The sequence below is a fragment of the Zeus faber genome (genome assembly GCF_960531495.2).
Source record: "Zeus faber genome assembly, chromosome: 5".
In the NCBI taxonomy this organism is placed as follows: domain Eukaryota; kingdom Metazoa; phylum Chordata; class Actinopteri; order Zeiformes; family Zeidae; genus Zeus; species Zeus faber.
This window is the reverse complement of record NC_137192.1, coordinates 28597045-28611994: the sequence shown is the minus strand read 5'-3', so window position 1 is coordinate 28611994 and position 14950 is coordinate 28597045. Positions and strand designations below refer to the sequence as shown.

At 49.6% G+C, this 14950-nt stretch overlaps 1 protein-coding gene across 1 annotated transcript; it reads right to left on the bottom strand.

Moving 5' to 3' along the window:
- Window positions 1-495: 495 nt before the first annotated feature.
- Window positions 496-13928, bottom strand: LOC307230666 (uncharacterized protein; the record flags this gene model as incomplete). The annotated part of the gene is made up of 9 exons (XM_080001104.1): window positions 496-2180; window positions 2273-2361; window positions 2468-2661; window positions 2769-2893; window positions 2984-3146; window positions 3543-3639; window positions 4859-4968; window positions 11761-11993; window positions 13823-13928. 8 exons carry the CDS (start codon window positions 13926-13928, stop codon window positions 2283-2285), a joined length of 1107 nt encoding a protein of 368 aa, XP_079857230.1. The 3' UTR covers window positions 496-2180; window positions 2273-2282.
- Window positions 13929-14950: the final 1022 nt, after the last annotated feature.

Sequence of the window (14950 nt, the reverse complement as noted above, 5' to 3'; positions counted from 1 at the left end):
CCTGGCACACTGGCACCCCATGCCTGCTCTGCCATCATGCTGCCATCATGCTGCCATCATGCTGCCCACGGCCCGCTACTGGGCACACGCACGGCCCGCCGGCCAAGAGCATTCACGCAGATCGGTCCCACTCAGCACTATGAGCCCCACCCAACTATTTGGACACTCGGCCGCCTACCTCGCTCCTCATTCATAGCTTTCCAGTCGTTTAAACACCAATTTCCCGTTTCCTGGCGCTGGCGTTAACGCACCGATGCCCTTTTTTTTCTTTTTTTTCTCTCTCGGATTTCTGGGTTTTCCGGGAATATTCCTTGGCCGCCCTGCGGATGTAAATGATGAGGAGCTCGCAGACGTTTAAGGGTTTTGATGATTCATAATGCGAGCGAAAACGGCCAATATGTTTATGATTCACAGATTTGATCTTAATAAACAGACCCTATCTGATTGTTTACACGTAGAAAAGAAGACGGACACTATAAGCACTCTTTATGGAAATAGATATTTTATTCATTTACGTCTTTGTATCTTACAGATATCAAATGATTACAGAACAGGGCAGAGTATTGGCTGATAAAAGCATGAATGAAAGACACTGATGTGATTGACTGAACTCGTGGTTTTCCAAATGAATTGTACTTTTCATTCGTAAACATGAGATCAAAACAGATTGACGGACAGGCCACGGCTTTCCCTTTTCCCCTCTCCTGGTAGTTTTCTATTTTATAACTTTATTGCTCTAGTGCTCTACGGACGGTCAGGATCGACCCTTATTCTAAAGGTGCTCATGGTAATTCATCCACGGTGATTCATGTTCAACTTCATACAACAGTCATTTTCTGAAATTTGTTTCAGAAAGTTTTAATTTGTCATTTTCTTTATTTTGTTGGTTTTCATTTGTGTTTGAATGCGTCTGTACAGTGTACGGTAACCTGTTCATAAGCCTATACATACCACCAACCCCCGGAAATATATCCATAAATGCATTTAGGCCCCCCAGAAATCCCAAATTCATCATTTGCAGAATTTTGCAATGGATAGAAAATGAGAGAAGCCATTGAATTGTGGAATATAATTGAATTGTGCCGTCGGGTTATATATATATAACCCGACGGCAGGGTTGGTGTTCTTGTGAAATGAAAAGCTGCAGCTGCAAGCGAGAGGCAATGCACTGAATGCCCTTCATCAGAATAAGTCGGCGTCACAGCTGCACAGAATGCCTATAATCATAAAGAGCTACACAAAGTCAATTCGTCCATCTGTTCATAAAATCAGCCGTGATCAAGAAAATCAAGAATAATGTGGTTTCTTAAGAATCGGACTATTTTTCCATTAAAAAAGAGAATGCAATACAGAAAATTAGGGATCTCTAAGGGGCCCCGGTGAGACGACAACAGAAAATATGAAGAAAAAAACCCCAATATTGACAATCCATACCTTTGTTCTAAATTACAGAGGCCTTACAGAGGAAAAAGAGGCATTTAGCCTGAAAACATTATAGTTGGCAGGTGAAAGGCACTTGGGTCAAATGTTCTCAAGAGTTCATAGATTCATGATATGTTATGTTTCCATCCAAGGGGGCAGGGCCGGCCCTGCTTGTCTCAGACACCGATAATCCATAGGGGTGCCAAGCCAAGAAAAAAAAAAAAAGGGAATAATGGAATTTTTAAAAATATATTTTTAGAATACAAAATATAAAGATGTCAGGTGCCCCCAGAGGTTACTTTTTATGTTTTAAGAAATAAAAATAATCTTTTTGGCCGCCCCAAATTCCCCACGCACACTATTATTTGTTTTAACCAAGGGACTCAGGTAAGAGGATTACTTTACTTGAGCAAAGCTAGATTTGTTTTTTCAAATGTACTTTATTGGCTCGTTATTTTGTGATTTACTTGCGTAAAAATTCGCCAGAATGCAGAATTCAAGTCCTCTGGGTGGAGGCAGCAGCATGGGAGGGCAGGTTGGGTGGAGTTTGGGTGGTGAGGTGTGCGTGGGAGGGTGGCATGCACCCGTAAGTAAGGGAGGGGGGCGGGGGTCATCCTGGATGTTCCCGTCAGCAAACGCCTTCCCTTGCGGTTCCCTTCCTCTGAATATTTCAGTACTGTGTCCGTGAGGGGGTAATTAGGCACTCGGTCGACTTGAGATGGAATGGTTCCTGCTCCACAGCAGCTGTGCGGCCTTTCCTGGAAGAGAGTTTTTTGGGTTCATACTTTGACTGCACGGGTCCACACCAAATTTGAGCTGCTACGCCCAAACCCCATCCGTATGGACTCACCGGCGTTCGATCAACTCTCGCTTGAATCGTGCTGACTCAAGCGCTTCCGAGACTTCAGTTCCTTCAGCCACGAGGGGGACGGGGCGCTCCTGTGAGGCGCGTTAAAAACGAGAACAGGTGTCAGGATCTTCAGACAATTACTCCCAATCATTTACAAAATCTTTGTTTTTTAAAACGTGCAGGTTTGCCGCTAACCCTCCGTCCGTGCCGCCGATGGGGGGCAGAACCCGAGCCGCCCCAGGGAGGAGAGCTGGAGAGCGGGCCGGGCGCGGCGGCTGTGAGGGGGAAGGTGCCGGCTCGTCGCCTGGACCATGGCCCTTCTCCACCTCTATTTCCTCTCCTGCTCCTCCTCCTCCTCCTCCTCCGCCCGTTCTCTTCTTCAACTGAGCCTGCGGTACGAGAGGCAAACAAAAATCTCTCTGTTAATTAAATTCAACTTTGTGACGTTTGTTGTTTTATTTTTATTTTTTTGTCGTGAGCTCCCATCCCATCCTACCATCAGGACTGAAGGGAAGACGGAGACTCTTTGGGAGGTGGGGGGAGGAGGGCAGACCTCCTTGGACCTGGGCTGATCCTCCTCACACTCTGACACCTTGCGCTTAGCACAAACCACCTCTCCGTCTAGGAAAAATCAAGCACGGTGTGAAATAAACACATTTTTGGGGTTTTCTTCCACCGGACAGACTACAGCCAATCGGGCGCTACACCGACCTGCGGAGTCGCAGGCCCTCCAGTCGGGGGCGGGGCTCGCCGTGTCGGCGGGCGGCTCCGAGCTTTGACGCGTGGCCTGTGGCAGACGCCGCCGCTGGCTCTGCCTCTTTCTCAGCTCTGCCCGAGACCGTTGGGCGCTGGTGTCTAGGAGAGGGGTGGAGCTCTGTGAACAGCACACACACACAGGCAGTGGGCAATCAATAAGCATGGCGGAGGCGGGTGGACATTATGCAAACAGATATTGTGAACAGAGCCGTCAGAATTACTACATAATCAATTACACCAGCTGACTGGGATCATTTTGTCAAATCGTTAACAAATCGGGGAAGAAGTCACTTTTTTTTCAATGTTCAATGTCGATTTCAATGTGCTCATGTGTTAATTTCTCTTCATGGGGATGTATATTATTACATGGTTACAAGCTAATGCTGTGGTAGTGACATCAAATTAACAAATAAACTTAACATCAACAACATTTAAATGGTTGATCACAATTATTTGTATGACATTTAATCATTAAAATGGCAGATGACGACATTCAATAACAATGGCCACCGACCTCTGGGAATGTTAACAGCTCTGACTCGGTGTGAAGATGACTGGTGTCAGGGTCGTCCAAAGAGACACCTATATCCTGGTCAAGGATGGATGCTGGGCTGAAGAGAAGATGAAGACAGAGCCAAGCGGCACGTAGTTGATAGTGGGGTACTATGTGGTATGATATGGTGTATGGGACATGCCTTTCAGTCTCAATAAACACCATATCTGCCCATTTAAACCGAGCTTCTCGTTTCCATGCATGTATGTGTTGTGCTTTGAAGACCACAAGGGGGCGCATGGAATCACAATCTGAAGTTAAATCTACCATATATTATTAAAGCAACACTATTTCACTATTTTACTTTAAAATAACAGCTTACAAATCATTTTGATGGTACACTGACTTGTAATATGGAGAATGGCACCTCTTTTATTCCCAGATACGCCCCCAAACGCCATATATAACTTGGTACTCGGGTAGGAGACCACGGGAAAAGTGCTTTATTGGCACTACGTCACTTGCTTGATGTTTGGCTTTGACGATCCCCCCCGCCCCCCCAAAAAAAACCCTCTGGCTCGCGCGTGCGAGCCGATCTGGCAGGCCGAGCACATTTGGTACCGACACCGGTAGCAGGTCCCTGCCGCTAGGTCCGTGCATGGGGCGCTGTAACCTAGGTGTACATTATATCTGCGTCTGTACACAGACTGTTATTGAAACGTGGCCGATAAGGTTCGACACCGGACCGAGTTTTATGACAGTGGCACAAAAAGAAAATCGCACTAATCCATGATATTCATTGAATTCTAAATGGGATAATTTTACATCGTTTATATTCCAATCAGCTTCAAATTAATACAACATTAACATTCAGAGTAATAGGTTTGTCTGAGTCGTCTCGTTTTTGATTTATTTGATTTGTTTTGCACTTGATCCTCAATTTACTAACTCTAAAGACTTACTCTTGTAAATACAACTCTTGTAATTGCCCCTGCAGGCAACTTGTTTGAAAAGTGTAATGTTTCGCACAGCTACAGGGCTCCTATTTCAGTGTGCACTCAGCTTAAATCATAGCCTGTCTTTGAAAAGATTCTAGAGACACCCCCGCAGTGCGAGACACACACGCACACACACACACACACACACACACACACACACACACTTAGCACGCACGCACGCCCACACACACAAAGCAACACCCGGCCTTGTTTGGTCTTGCCTCTCTATCAGCAGGGATGCAAAAAAAAAAAAAAAAACTCCCGTCCATCTGACGTTGATCTGAATTGCATTGCAGGTGCAGTGCATTGTGGGTAACATAGTACAATCCGCCCCGCTACCTTTCAGTGTCGGGGCTTTTTTCACACGCTTCACTCCAATGATCCGGTTCACTGTTGACCAAGGCCTCCGTGTCCAAAATTTCTCCCTCCGCGCAATCGCTCTTTTTCTGCTGAAGAGAGAGAGAGAGAGAGAGAGAGAGAGAGAGAGAGAGGAATGGGAAACAACAAATTATGAATCAACACAACATAATAAGCCATTTACAATGGAGGCCAATATTCCAAACCAAAACCAACTTGGGAACATTCACAGGTGACCTATTGAATCTATACTTTGCAGACTCTGTCAAGGATCTATTCAATCTATCCAACACAGATGAGATGAGATGAGATGAGAAGAGGGCGAGAGACCAGGCCAGAGCTGAGCGGTCCAGCGACAGACACAGGACCGCCAGGCAGCCAAGCATGCACCTTTTAATGAGCCGGTCACAGAGGCTAGGCTGTCCTCAATAAACACCACACACACACACACACACACACACACACACACACACACACACACACACACACACACACACACACACACACACACACACACACACACACGCGCAGACACACACACATTCTCGTACTGGTATCAAAGTGAGGTCTGAGTAAATACACCTGGTAAGTGAGGATCTATGTTTCTCGTGCACTTCTAAAGCAAAAAGATAGTCACTTCGGAGACTGGCCCTCATACTGTAAGTAAAGTAAAGTAAAACAAACACACACGCATGCACGCACGCGCACACACACACACACACACACACACACACACACACACACATTCTCGTACTGGTATCAAAGCGAGTTCTGCGTCACTGGCCCTCATAAATATAGTAAAACCAACACACACACGCACGCACGCACACACACACACACACACACACACACACAGAGCATCAACAATATGCATTCTTCCAAGCTCACCTCACATTGTGTCAACAGGCACACCCCAATATCATCACTGTTTGTTGTGGTTGCCTGGATACTCAACAAGCTGCGCATTAATGCCGCTGCTCTCTCACTTTTACACACATCTCCTCCATAACGTTGTTTTCCTTTCCATTGTAACAGGCTGCCGCCGACGGCTCCCTCTGCACAGCGCCTCTTATCCGGCGGCACCGCAGCGCGGGTGAGTACGCTGGCGGCTGAGGGAGAGAGGGTGCCTCTACAACCTCCGACGCCGAGTCGTGAAACGCGGCTTGTTTGCCGGCGCCCCGTCATAAAAGGCCTAATGAGCCTGCGGCAGTTGTGGTTCGTGCCAATTAGGAATTTATCACCGTGCTATCTCACACAGTCGCTCAAGAAGCCATTGCAGATAATAACGTCTCTGCCTGTTATGATGTATAAAATTGTGTCTCTGAAACCGTGAAACATCCAGGCCCTGCTTTCTCGCGGTTCTTGACGCACGAGTTGCTGTAAAGCGAGCACCCGTGCACCTATAGCGCAACAAACCTGCGATAATACCGGTAACGGCCCTGAGACATATTCGGGAAGCGTCAAAGTGAAACGACCCTTTTTAACCATTATTCGAACAGGAATGCCCCTTCTGCTCCTTTCACTTCAATTTCTGACGAGACCACACATAGGAGAAGAGAAACCGATACAAAAGATGTCCTTGACAACGATGTCCTCCACAAAGATGTCCTCGCACGCTGCATGCCCTCACAGAAACAGTGCAGCGGCATCTATATTTATGGGGGAGGTACAGGACGGTATAGGGAGGCAGGTCGGAGCGTTCTGCCAAGACAGGCTCACGCCGCGAGACTCCTCACGCACACTCGGTGGTCGCCCGTTTCCGAAAACAGCCGATTTCATATGCAGGAATGTTGCGTAGTTACGGTGAAGCCGCTTTAAGATTGAAAACGTCAAAACTGATTTGAAAGTGAGTTAAAATAAATACACAAAACAAAACGTTACAAGCGAACTCCCACTACGGTATTCGTTATGCATGAAGGAATACCTGTGTGTGTGTGTGTGTGTGTGTGTGTGTTTAATTGCATGTGAGCATGTTTAGGAGGCGGCGTGCAAGTCGAGACAGAGCACGATTTTATTGTATGATTCCTTTCCCCTCTCACTGTCATGGTCAATGGAATGTTGAGGAAGCTTGTTTAGCAGCAGATGCTGCGAGCGAAAAGATTTTACAGGAGACACTGTCAACAAAGCGTCACCTCCGGTAAGGGAAATTGAGGGATCAACAGAAAAAAGCTGAAATAGCCAGAGGGGTTTCCCAAAACTAGACAAACACCGACGAAGGTTAAGGCAAGCACATGCATTTGTATGTATGAGATACACACAAGGTGGTTTAGAGCTCCATGGAACTGATCAGTTGAATACAGGTTCTTCTCGGTTGGTTCTTATTTGTGTCTAACTCATCACTAAAGGAGAAAATGATGGACCATGCTCTGATCAAAGTTGATGAGTTTACAACTAAACCGATGCAGTACATGACATTAGAAAAGCTGTGTTGTAACGCGAGCGCCCAGGAAACAGAATGGGAACATAACACGGTGTGCGGTGCAGTGACGCTTTTTGTGAATAAACCCTGCGAACCCCCCCTCCAAATATGAACCCCGGCGCTGCCAAATCCAACGCTGTCCAAATCAGCAACGGCGGTAAGCACATTACGTAACCTTCATTGGCGACCGTCCTGTCAATGCACCTGCTTGTTTGAACGTCAATTCTACCTGTCTCCTAATCGACCTTCACGCGCCGAGCGACACGGAGAGAACGGAGGAGTGTGTCTGCTTTTTTTTTTTTGGACTGGCGGTCCTTACAGAGTGGGCGTCGGCGGCTCTCCCGCGGCCCCGCGCGGAAAGCCGGCGCAGGGACCTCCTGCTCCGCCTGGCGAAGCTGCGGAGTGGCGACATGGCCCTCTGGAGCCTCCCCGGCCCGTCCCCGGCGTGCTCCTCCGCTTCCACCTGGTCCTCTTCGTCCTCTTCCCCCTCCCGCTGCTCTCCCTCCTTGCCCTCCACCTCGGGGCCCCAGAGCAGCTCCAGGGTCCCCTGCACCGAGCGCCGCACGCTGCCCACCCAGCTGCTCACCTGGAGCTGGGCGGCCGACAGCTTGCCCCCCAGGTACTGCATGGACGCCACGGAGGCCCTGGCACGCCGGGTCACTCGGGGAAGAGGATCACCATGGGAAGCGGGCGATCGGGTGGGGGTGGGAGGGGCGTGACGGGGAAACCGATGGAGAGTTTTTCAGATGCAGAGATGGTCGGTGTTAAGAAGTCACTGTTGGGGCCGCCGTTTGTCGAACTTCATGGCAGTCATACAGGACCTCGCCTTCGGGCAGAAGATTGCCCATATTTCAACCTGTTCGGATCACACAAAGCTTCCTGGAGGAAAAACGGTCAATTCAAGACCTAAAGAGGTCTGACCAACCGCACGTTCTCCCAATGACAGCACTCCTCCATTCAGCTGCAGCAATTATTATGAGTAATGCAATGTCCAAATCTTTCCACGGGCAGAAGAATATTTCCCAGGAACACCCCTGTGAACTCTCGTCAGGCTCAGGGTGAAGTAAAGACTCAATCGGGAGGTGGCGTTTGCACAGAGGAGGCAGCAAGCTCAACCTCTACTGGACGGCCCCTCTTCAGCTTTTGCTCGTGTGGTGTTTCTCCTGCCTTCAAGCTGGTCCTACCGCATCCCTCACTTCCGACGTTTTGCAATGTTCCATCCAATTACGTGAAACTCGGCGAACACCGGACGAAGCTCAGGCTCCGCTGGACGTCGGAGATAAATCCCCCGGAGCCCTGTCTCCTTCCACCGCTCCGAGCCTCGGGTACACAGGCCAATCGGGGAAGAAGTCTCTCCTCCGTTCCACTAAGTTGGCGGATCGACACAGACGAGAGATCGGCGGGAGAACGGAGGACGAGGAGAGGAGCGTCGAGGGGCGGTGTCGAGGCGGAGAGCCCCGGCGCTCGTGTGAGGGAGAGCGAGACGAGCCAGAAAGCAGAAGCGGGACATGTGAGGCTTGTGACCCTGTTCTCTGCGGGCGTGTGTCAGGGAAATGGGATGAGGGTGGGGGATCTCTCGACAAGGGGGTGGAGAGACAGAGGGGTGGGGTGGGCTGAGGACCAGGGAACCATGTATGGACATTTTGATACGCTGCCCGGTTGTAGAGATCTCACCGAGGAGCTGATGCACTTCCCTCACAGCAGGTGCTCGCTGGGGGAAGCGGCTGCAGGAACACATCCCGATAAACAAACAAATCCGTTTGTCGCGGCTGATTCCGGCTCGCTGCTCTCTCTCACTCTTGCGGGACCTTTGTGAAGGGCTCTACTGTATATCACCTGTCGAGATGGTTTTCTTTTTCTTTTTTTTTTTTTAACCCTCAGGGGGAAATTCCTACTACCGCCGTTCAGTTCCGCGGGGTTGGTCGGAGCCTGTTTCCGCTTCACACACGCAGGCGGAAGCGAAACCACGGCTCCCACAACACACACACACACACACCACACACGCACGCACGCACACACACCTCCAATTAGCTCAACCGCCAGGCAAACTCCGCCCAGACAGGAACTGAGACCCAAATGAGACCCGGCGACAGCGCCACCCGATGCACAACCCCGCCACTGCGTGTCACCACATTGGGAACTGGGCTACGGCGAAACCATACAAAAATCCGAGTGAAAGGAGCTCAGGATTGTGATGTGGATTCAAACCAGAGTGGTTGTGTGTGTGTTTGTGTGTGTGTGTGTGTGTGTGTGTGTGTGTTCGGGTCAGCCCGTGACGTGGCCTCGGGGAGGACGGGCTGCAGGCTGCACAACCTGTATTTGCACAGCAAACATCTCCCCCATCCCGCTCTGCCAAAATCAACAGCCTTTTCCACTCTCCGTCCAAACATCGGACTGAATGGTGTTTGTAAACTGATTTTTTTCCCCCCGCATTTCCACCGGTTCTGTTCCGCCGTTATAATTAATAGTTTATATCGGTGAAGAATGAGTTGTTGACCGTAATAGCGGCAGCACGATAATAAACAGGGAAGAATATTTACTCGGAAGAATAAACTATGAACTGTGAAGTGTGCAGTGGTGGAATTATTAAGGACAGGAGTGCCCCCTCGTGGTCACAATGTTATCACACTGTGAAGACACAGGGCAGCTGGAGAGACTGGAGTCAGGCTGGTGGCCGCCAAAAGGAGATGTCACTCGTCTCAAATTGCGAGCGCTTATTTCCATAACCAAACACATTGAAGCAGAGAAACACACATACACACCCTCAGACACGTCAGCTCACAGAGGACACTGATGATAGATGTAGTATCAATTAGAAATGGCCTGTTGTAAATCCAATGTAAATAAATGGCTTTTCTTCATAAGGTGGATGTATATTACACTTATATATAACAGTCGGACAATAAAATTGATAATCACAATTATTTGGTTGGCAATGAATCGTTAACTAATATTTCCTGATAGTGACAGCCCTACAATAGATTGTACTGCACTCCAAAAATTGAACTGGAAGGCATTTTTCTTGTTTCATCGCCTGGAACAGCAGCTTTAATGCTGCTGAGCCTGAATGGTTTGTGTGCGTCCGCTCTCTCGCACTGGAGGTGGTTTTCTGCTATTTGCACCTTCTCTCCTCTGACTCATGCTCCTCCGTTGCAGCCTGGATTTTATCAATCGTGCTGTTTCTCTTGGCACCCAAAGTCTTCCGCGTTGTGCGGGAGACCTCCCGTGCCACCTGCGGTAGCCGTGGTGTGCAAAGGCCCGGGTTGCCAAACTGGATCGTGAAAAACAAATAAAAAAATAAAACAACTGACCCACCCCGTAGTTTACCCCCTGGGCTTTTTGAAATTCCACTCCGATCTCACGTTCTCACCCATATTCCTCTTTCGTTCTCTTTATAATGTTTCCAAATGTCCATATTGTTGAATCATATTCATTTTGGTCCGTCTGTAAACGTGTCATCGTGTTTCTCACACTTTCGGATGTGTACATATTGCATGTTGTCTGTAAATGAGAAAGGACCCATGTGTTCTATTTTGCCCTCTTACACAGGTACACACTTAGCCAGAAATAGACACATCTACGGTACACACACACACACACACACACACAAAGTTCTCCATGTTATGTCCCGTATACCGCCTTTTGAAAACAACAAGCACATTAGTCGAGTCGAAAAGTCGAGTCAATGACACTTAGGTGTCATATAAGTGTGGATAAGACGAGTCATATGCACATTTATATGAGAACACGTGCACACTGGTCTTGAGAAAACACAACTCGTAGTGCCACATAGCTGCTATATTTGTAAGCAGTACGTATTGTATAAGTCACTCGTAAAGCTCCAGAATAAATATCCGCTGGTGCACGAAGTCACAACCAGAAATACAGACACTGCACCCTTCATTGTAAAACAAGGTACGCTCCTTGTACGGAGTGTGCGCCTTATCAGTGCATGCATCTATTGTTACTCAGTGTCACACCTAGGCACCACACACACGCACGCGCGCGCGCACACACACACACACACACACACACACACACACACACACACACACACACACACACACACACACACACACACACACCTACACTTGTGACCGAAGCGCTCGGACACAAACGCATTAAGTTCTTCAGCAAGAATAACGAGTCTCATGTTCCTGTTCTTGTTTGTTGCGGGCGAAAGGGTTCGACTGGAGGGAAGAGTCGTTCAGCGTTCACGTACACGTCCACCAGGGTGGACTTTTGACTTTCCAAACCTGAATTTCCCACATTTGGAAAATACCCTCTGACGGCAGCAACCGCCACCCACCCCCCATAATATCCTCAAATTATCCACGCTGACCGTATTCGTCAAAAATATCGCGATGCGTGATTGTGCCAACATGGCCCCGCCCCCTCGCCGTCATTTTGATCATGCATTGAAATTCAACGCCCCCATCTCCAACGACAACAAACGGTGCTTTACCTCCTGTTGCTCCTCCCCCGCGCTGTCGTCCGTCTCCGCCTCTCGGTCCTCGCTCACAGCGTCCCCTTGGTCCCGGTCCGGCTCCGCTGCTACACCTTCTCGCCCGAGGCCCAGAAGGTCCCCGACGTCGCAGGGGAGGGACGGAGCGGGCGGGTCCGGCAGAGTGGGCGGGGCCGGCGGGGCGGGCGGGGCCCTGGCCTGCGACCCCCACCGCAGGGGTTTGACGGAGAAGTCTTCGTAGACGACGTCAATCGCGGGACGTTGGACGGAGAAGTCGTCGTAGGCGAGCCCCGGCGTGGGCCGGGGGGCCGGGGGCGGGTCCGAGTCAAAGCAGATCAAATTGGGCTCCGCCTCCTGTGGTGACTCCGCCCTCCTTTCTTTCCCCTCCTCCCCCTGTCTTTCTCCCTTGACCTCTTCTTCCCTCGGTCCCTCCTCTCTCTGCGTCGCCCGCTCTCTCTCCTCCTCCTCTCTCAGTCTCTCCTCTTCTATCTGTTTCCTCTCCTCCTCTCGCAATCTTTCTTCTTCCATCCGTCTTTTCCTCTCCTCCTCTCTCAGTCTCTCCTCTTCCATCTGTTTCTTCCTCTCCTCTCTCAATCGCTCCTCTTCCATTTGTCTTTTCCTCTCCTCCTCCCTCAATATCTCCTCTTCCATCTGTTTCTTCCTCTCCTCTCTCCTCTTCTCCTCTCTTAATCTCTCCGCTTCCATCTGTTTCCTCCTCTCCTCTCTCAATCTTTCCTCTTCTATCTGTCTTTTCCTCACCTCTTCTCTCAGTCTCTCCTCTTCTATCTGTTTCTGCCTCTCCTCTCTCAATCGCTCCACTTCCACCTGTTTCTTCATCTCCTCCTCTCTCAATATCTCCTCTTCCATCTGTTTCTTCCTCTCCTCTCTCCTCTTCTCCTCTCTCAATTGCTCCTCTTCCATCTGTTTCCTCCTCTCCTCCTCTCTCAGTCTCTCCTCTTCCAACTGTTTCCTCCTCTCCTCTCTCAATCTTTCCTCTTCTATCTGTTTCTTCCTCTCCTCTCTCAATTGCTCCTCTTCCATCTGTTTCCTCCTCTCCTCTCTCAATCTTTCCTCTTCTATCTGTTTCTTCCTCTCCTCCTCTCTCAATCTTTCCTCTTCTATCTGTTTCTTCCTCTCCTCTCTCAATTGCTCCTCTTCCATCTGTTTCCTCCTCTCCTCTTTCAATCTCTCCTCTTCTATCTGTTTCTTCCTCTCCTCTCTCAATCTCTCCTCTTCTATCTGTTTCTTCCTCTCCTCCTCTCTCAATCTCTCCTCTTCTATCTGTTTCTTCCTCTCCTCTCTCAATCGCTCCTCTTCTATCTGTTTCTTCCTCTCCTCCTCTCTCAGTCTCTCCTCTTCCATCTGTTTCCTCCTCTCCTCTCTCAATCTCTCCTCTTCTATCTGTTTCTTCCTCTCCTCTCTCAATCTCTCCTCTTCCATCTGTTTCCTCCTCTCCTCTCTCAATCTCTCCTCTTCTATCTGTTTCTTCCTCTCCTCCTCTCTCAGTCTCTCCTCTTCTATCTGTTTCCTCCTCTCCTCTCTCAATCTTTTCTCTTCTATCTGTCTTTTCCTCACCTCTTCTCTCAGTCTCTCCTCTTCTATCTGTTTCTTCCTCTCCTCTCTCAGTCTCTCCTCTTCCACCTGTTTCTTCCTCTCCTCCTCTCTCCTCCTCTCCTCCTCTCTCAGTCTCTCCTCTTCCATCTGTTTCTTCCTCTCCTCCTCTCTCCTCCTCTCCTCTCTCAATTGCTCCTCTTCCATTTGTCTTTTCCTCTCCTCATCTCTCAATCTCTCCTCTTCCACCTGTTTCTTCCTCGCCTCCTGCCTCTTCCTCTCCTCATCCCTCACTCTCTCCTCCTCCATCTTCCTCGTCCTCTCCTCCTCTCTCAATTTCTCTTCCTCCCTCAATTTCTCCTCCTCGATCTGTCTCTTCCTCTCCTCTCTCCATCTCTCCCCTTCTTCCTCCTCTTGTCTCTTTCTCTCCTCCCCTCCAAACTCCTGTTTTGCTTCTTCTTGGCGTTTCATCTCATCATCCCGTCTTTGCAGAATCCCGGCTCTTCTGTACACTGGCACCGGGAGGGGGCGCTGGTTCTCGACTGCATCGGCAGAAGCCTCTTCCTCCTCTGAGCTGGATTCAGACCCTGACCCCAGGACCACAGGAGGTCCCCCATCGTCCATTTCAACTACTCCAAAATGAACAGAGCGGCATCTGGTCCTCTCCTTCTTCGGAGAGGCCGGCGCGGCTAGGTCAGCGCCGGGGCCAGGTTGATAATGGACGCTTTCAAGTGACTTGTTATGGACGAGCTGTGCTGTCCTGTCCGGGTGGCCAGGTTCCGGTAGACGATCTACGCTTCCAGCTGACTTATCCTGGACAGGCTCCACTGTCTCCTCCTTGGAGCTTTCCGGAGGTCTGTCCTCAGTAGGAGTACCTCGGGGTCCTTCTTGCGGACTCTCTATTGGTTTTTCAACCAGCGAGACTTCTGGCAGCAGTTCCACGGCCTGTGCCGGCGGTGCCTCGGTCATGGGAGGTGTGACTGGTAAGCTATCGGACTTCTTTTCCACCTCAGGAAGGTCCGTTGTTGCAGACACTGTTTCGACAGGCTCGAAGCTGTGGAAAGGCAAACACAGACAATGATTGGGCAAGATGGAACTGTTTTTTCTCGCAACATGATTTTATTTTAAGTTTGAAATCTGTACTGTCAAGTAATGTGATATGTGAAAAAAAAGACATTCGAAGGGCGGACTCACCTCTTAGTATAGCCTTTGTGTAGAGGTTGGGGCTTGTTGTCAGGCCCCTGACGCTCCGCAACTGTATCCAAGGCCCAGTTTTTGATTCGCTCCTTAACCCCTCTTGTGCCATTTGATTGGCTAAGGATCTCTGGGTCGTCCCTGCCAGTGAGGACGTCTGGTCTCGATGATGACTCAAAAAGAAGACTGATTCTACGTTTTATACTGCTTCCACCTGTCCGGTCCTCCTTCACCACCTCTGTTTGCACCTCTTCATCCTTTTCAGCGCTTGGCGGAACTGAGGTTGTGACTCCTCCAGATGGATCTGAAGGTTTGGCCTCGCTCGGCTGGTCTTGCCCATCTCGTGCACTGGCGGTGGAGATTCTAGTAGGCTGAGAGGGGGGCAAAGACAGACCGGGCTTGCTCGGCCCATCCTTAGCAGCACTGGCGGTGGAGATTCTAGTAG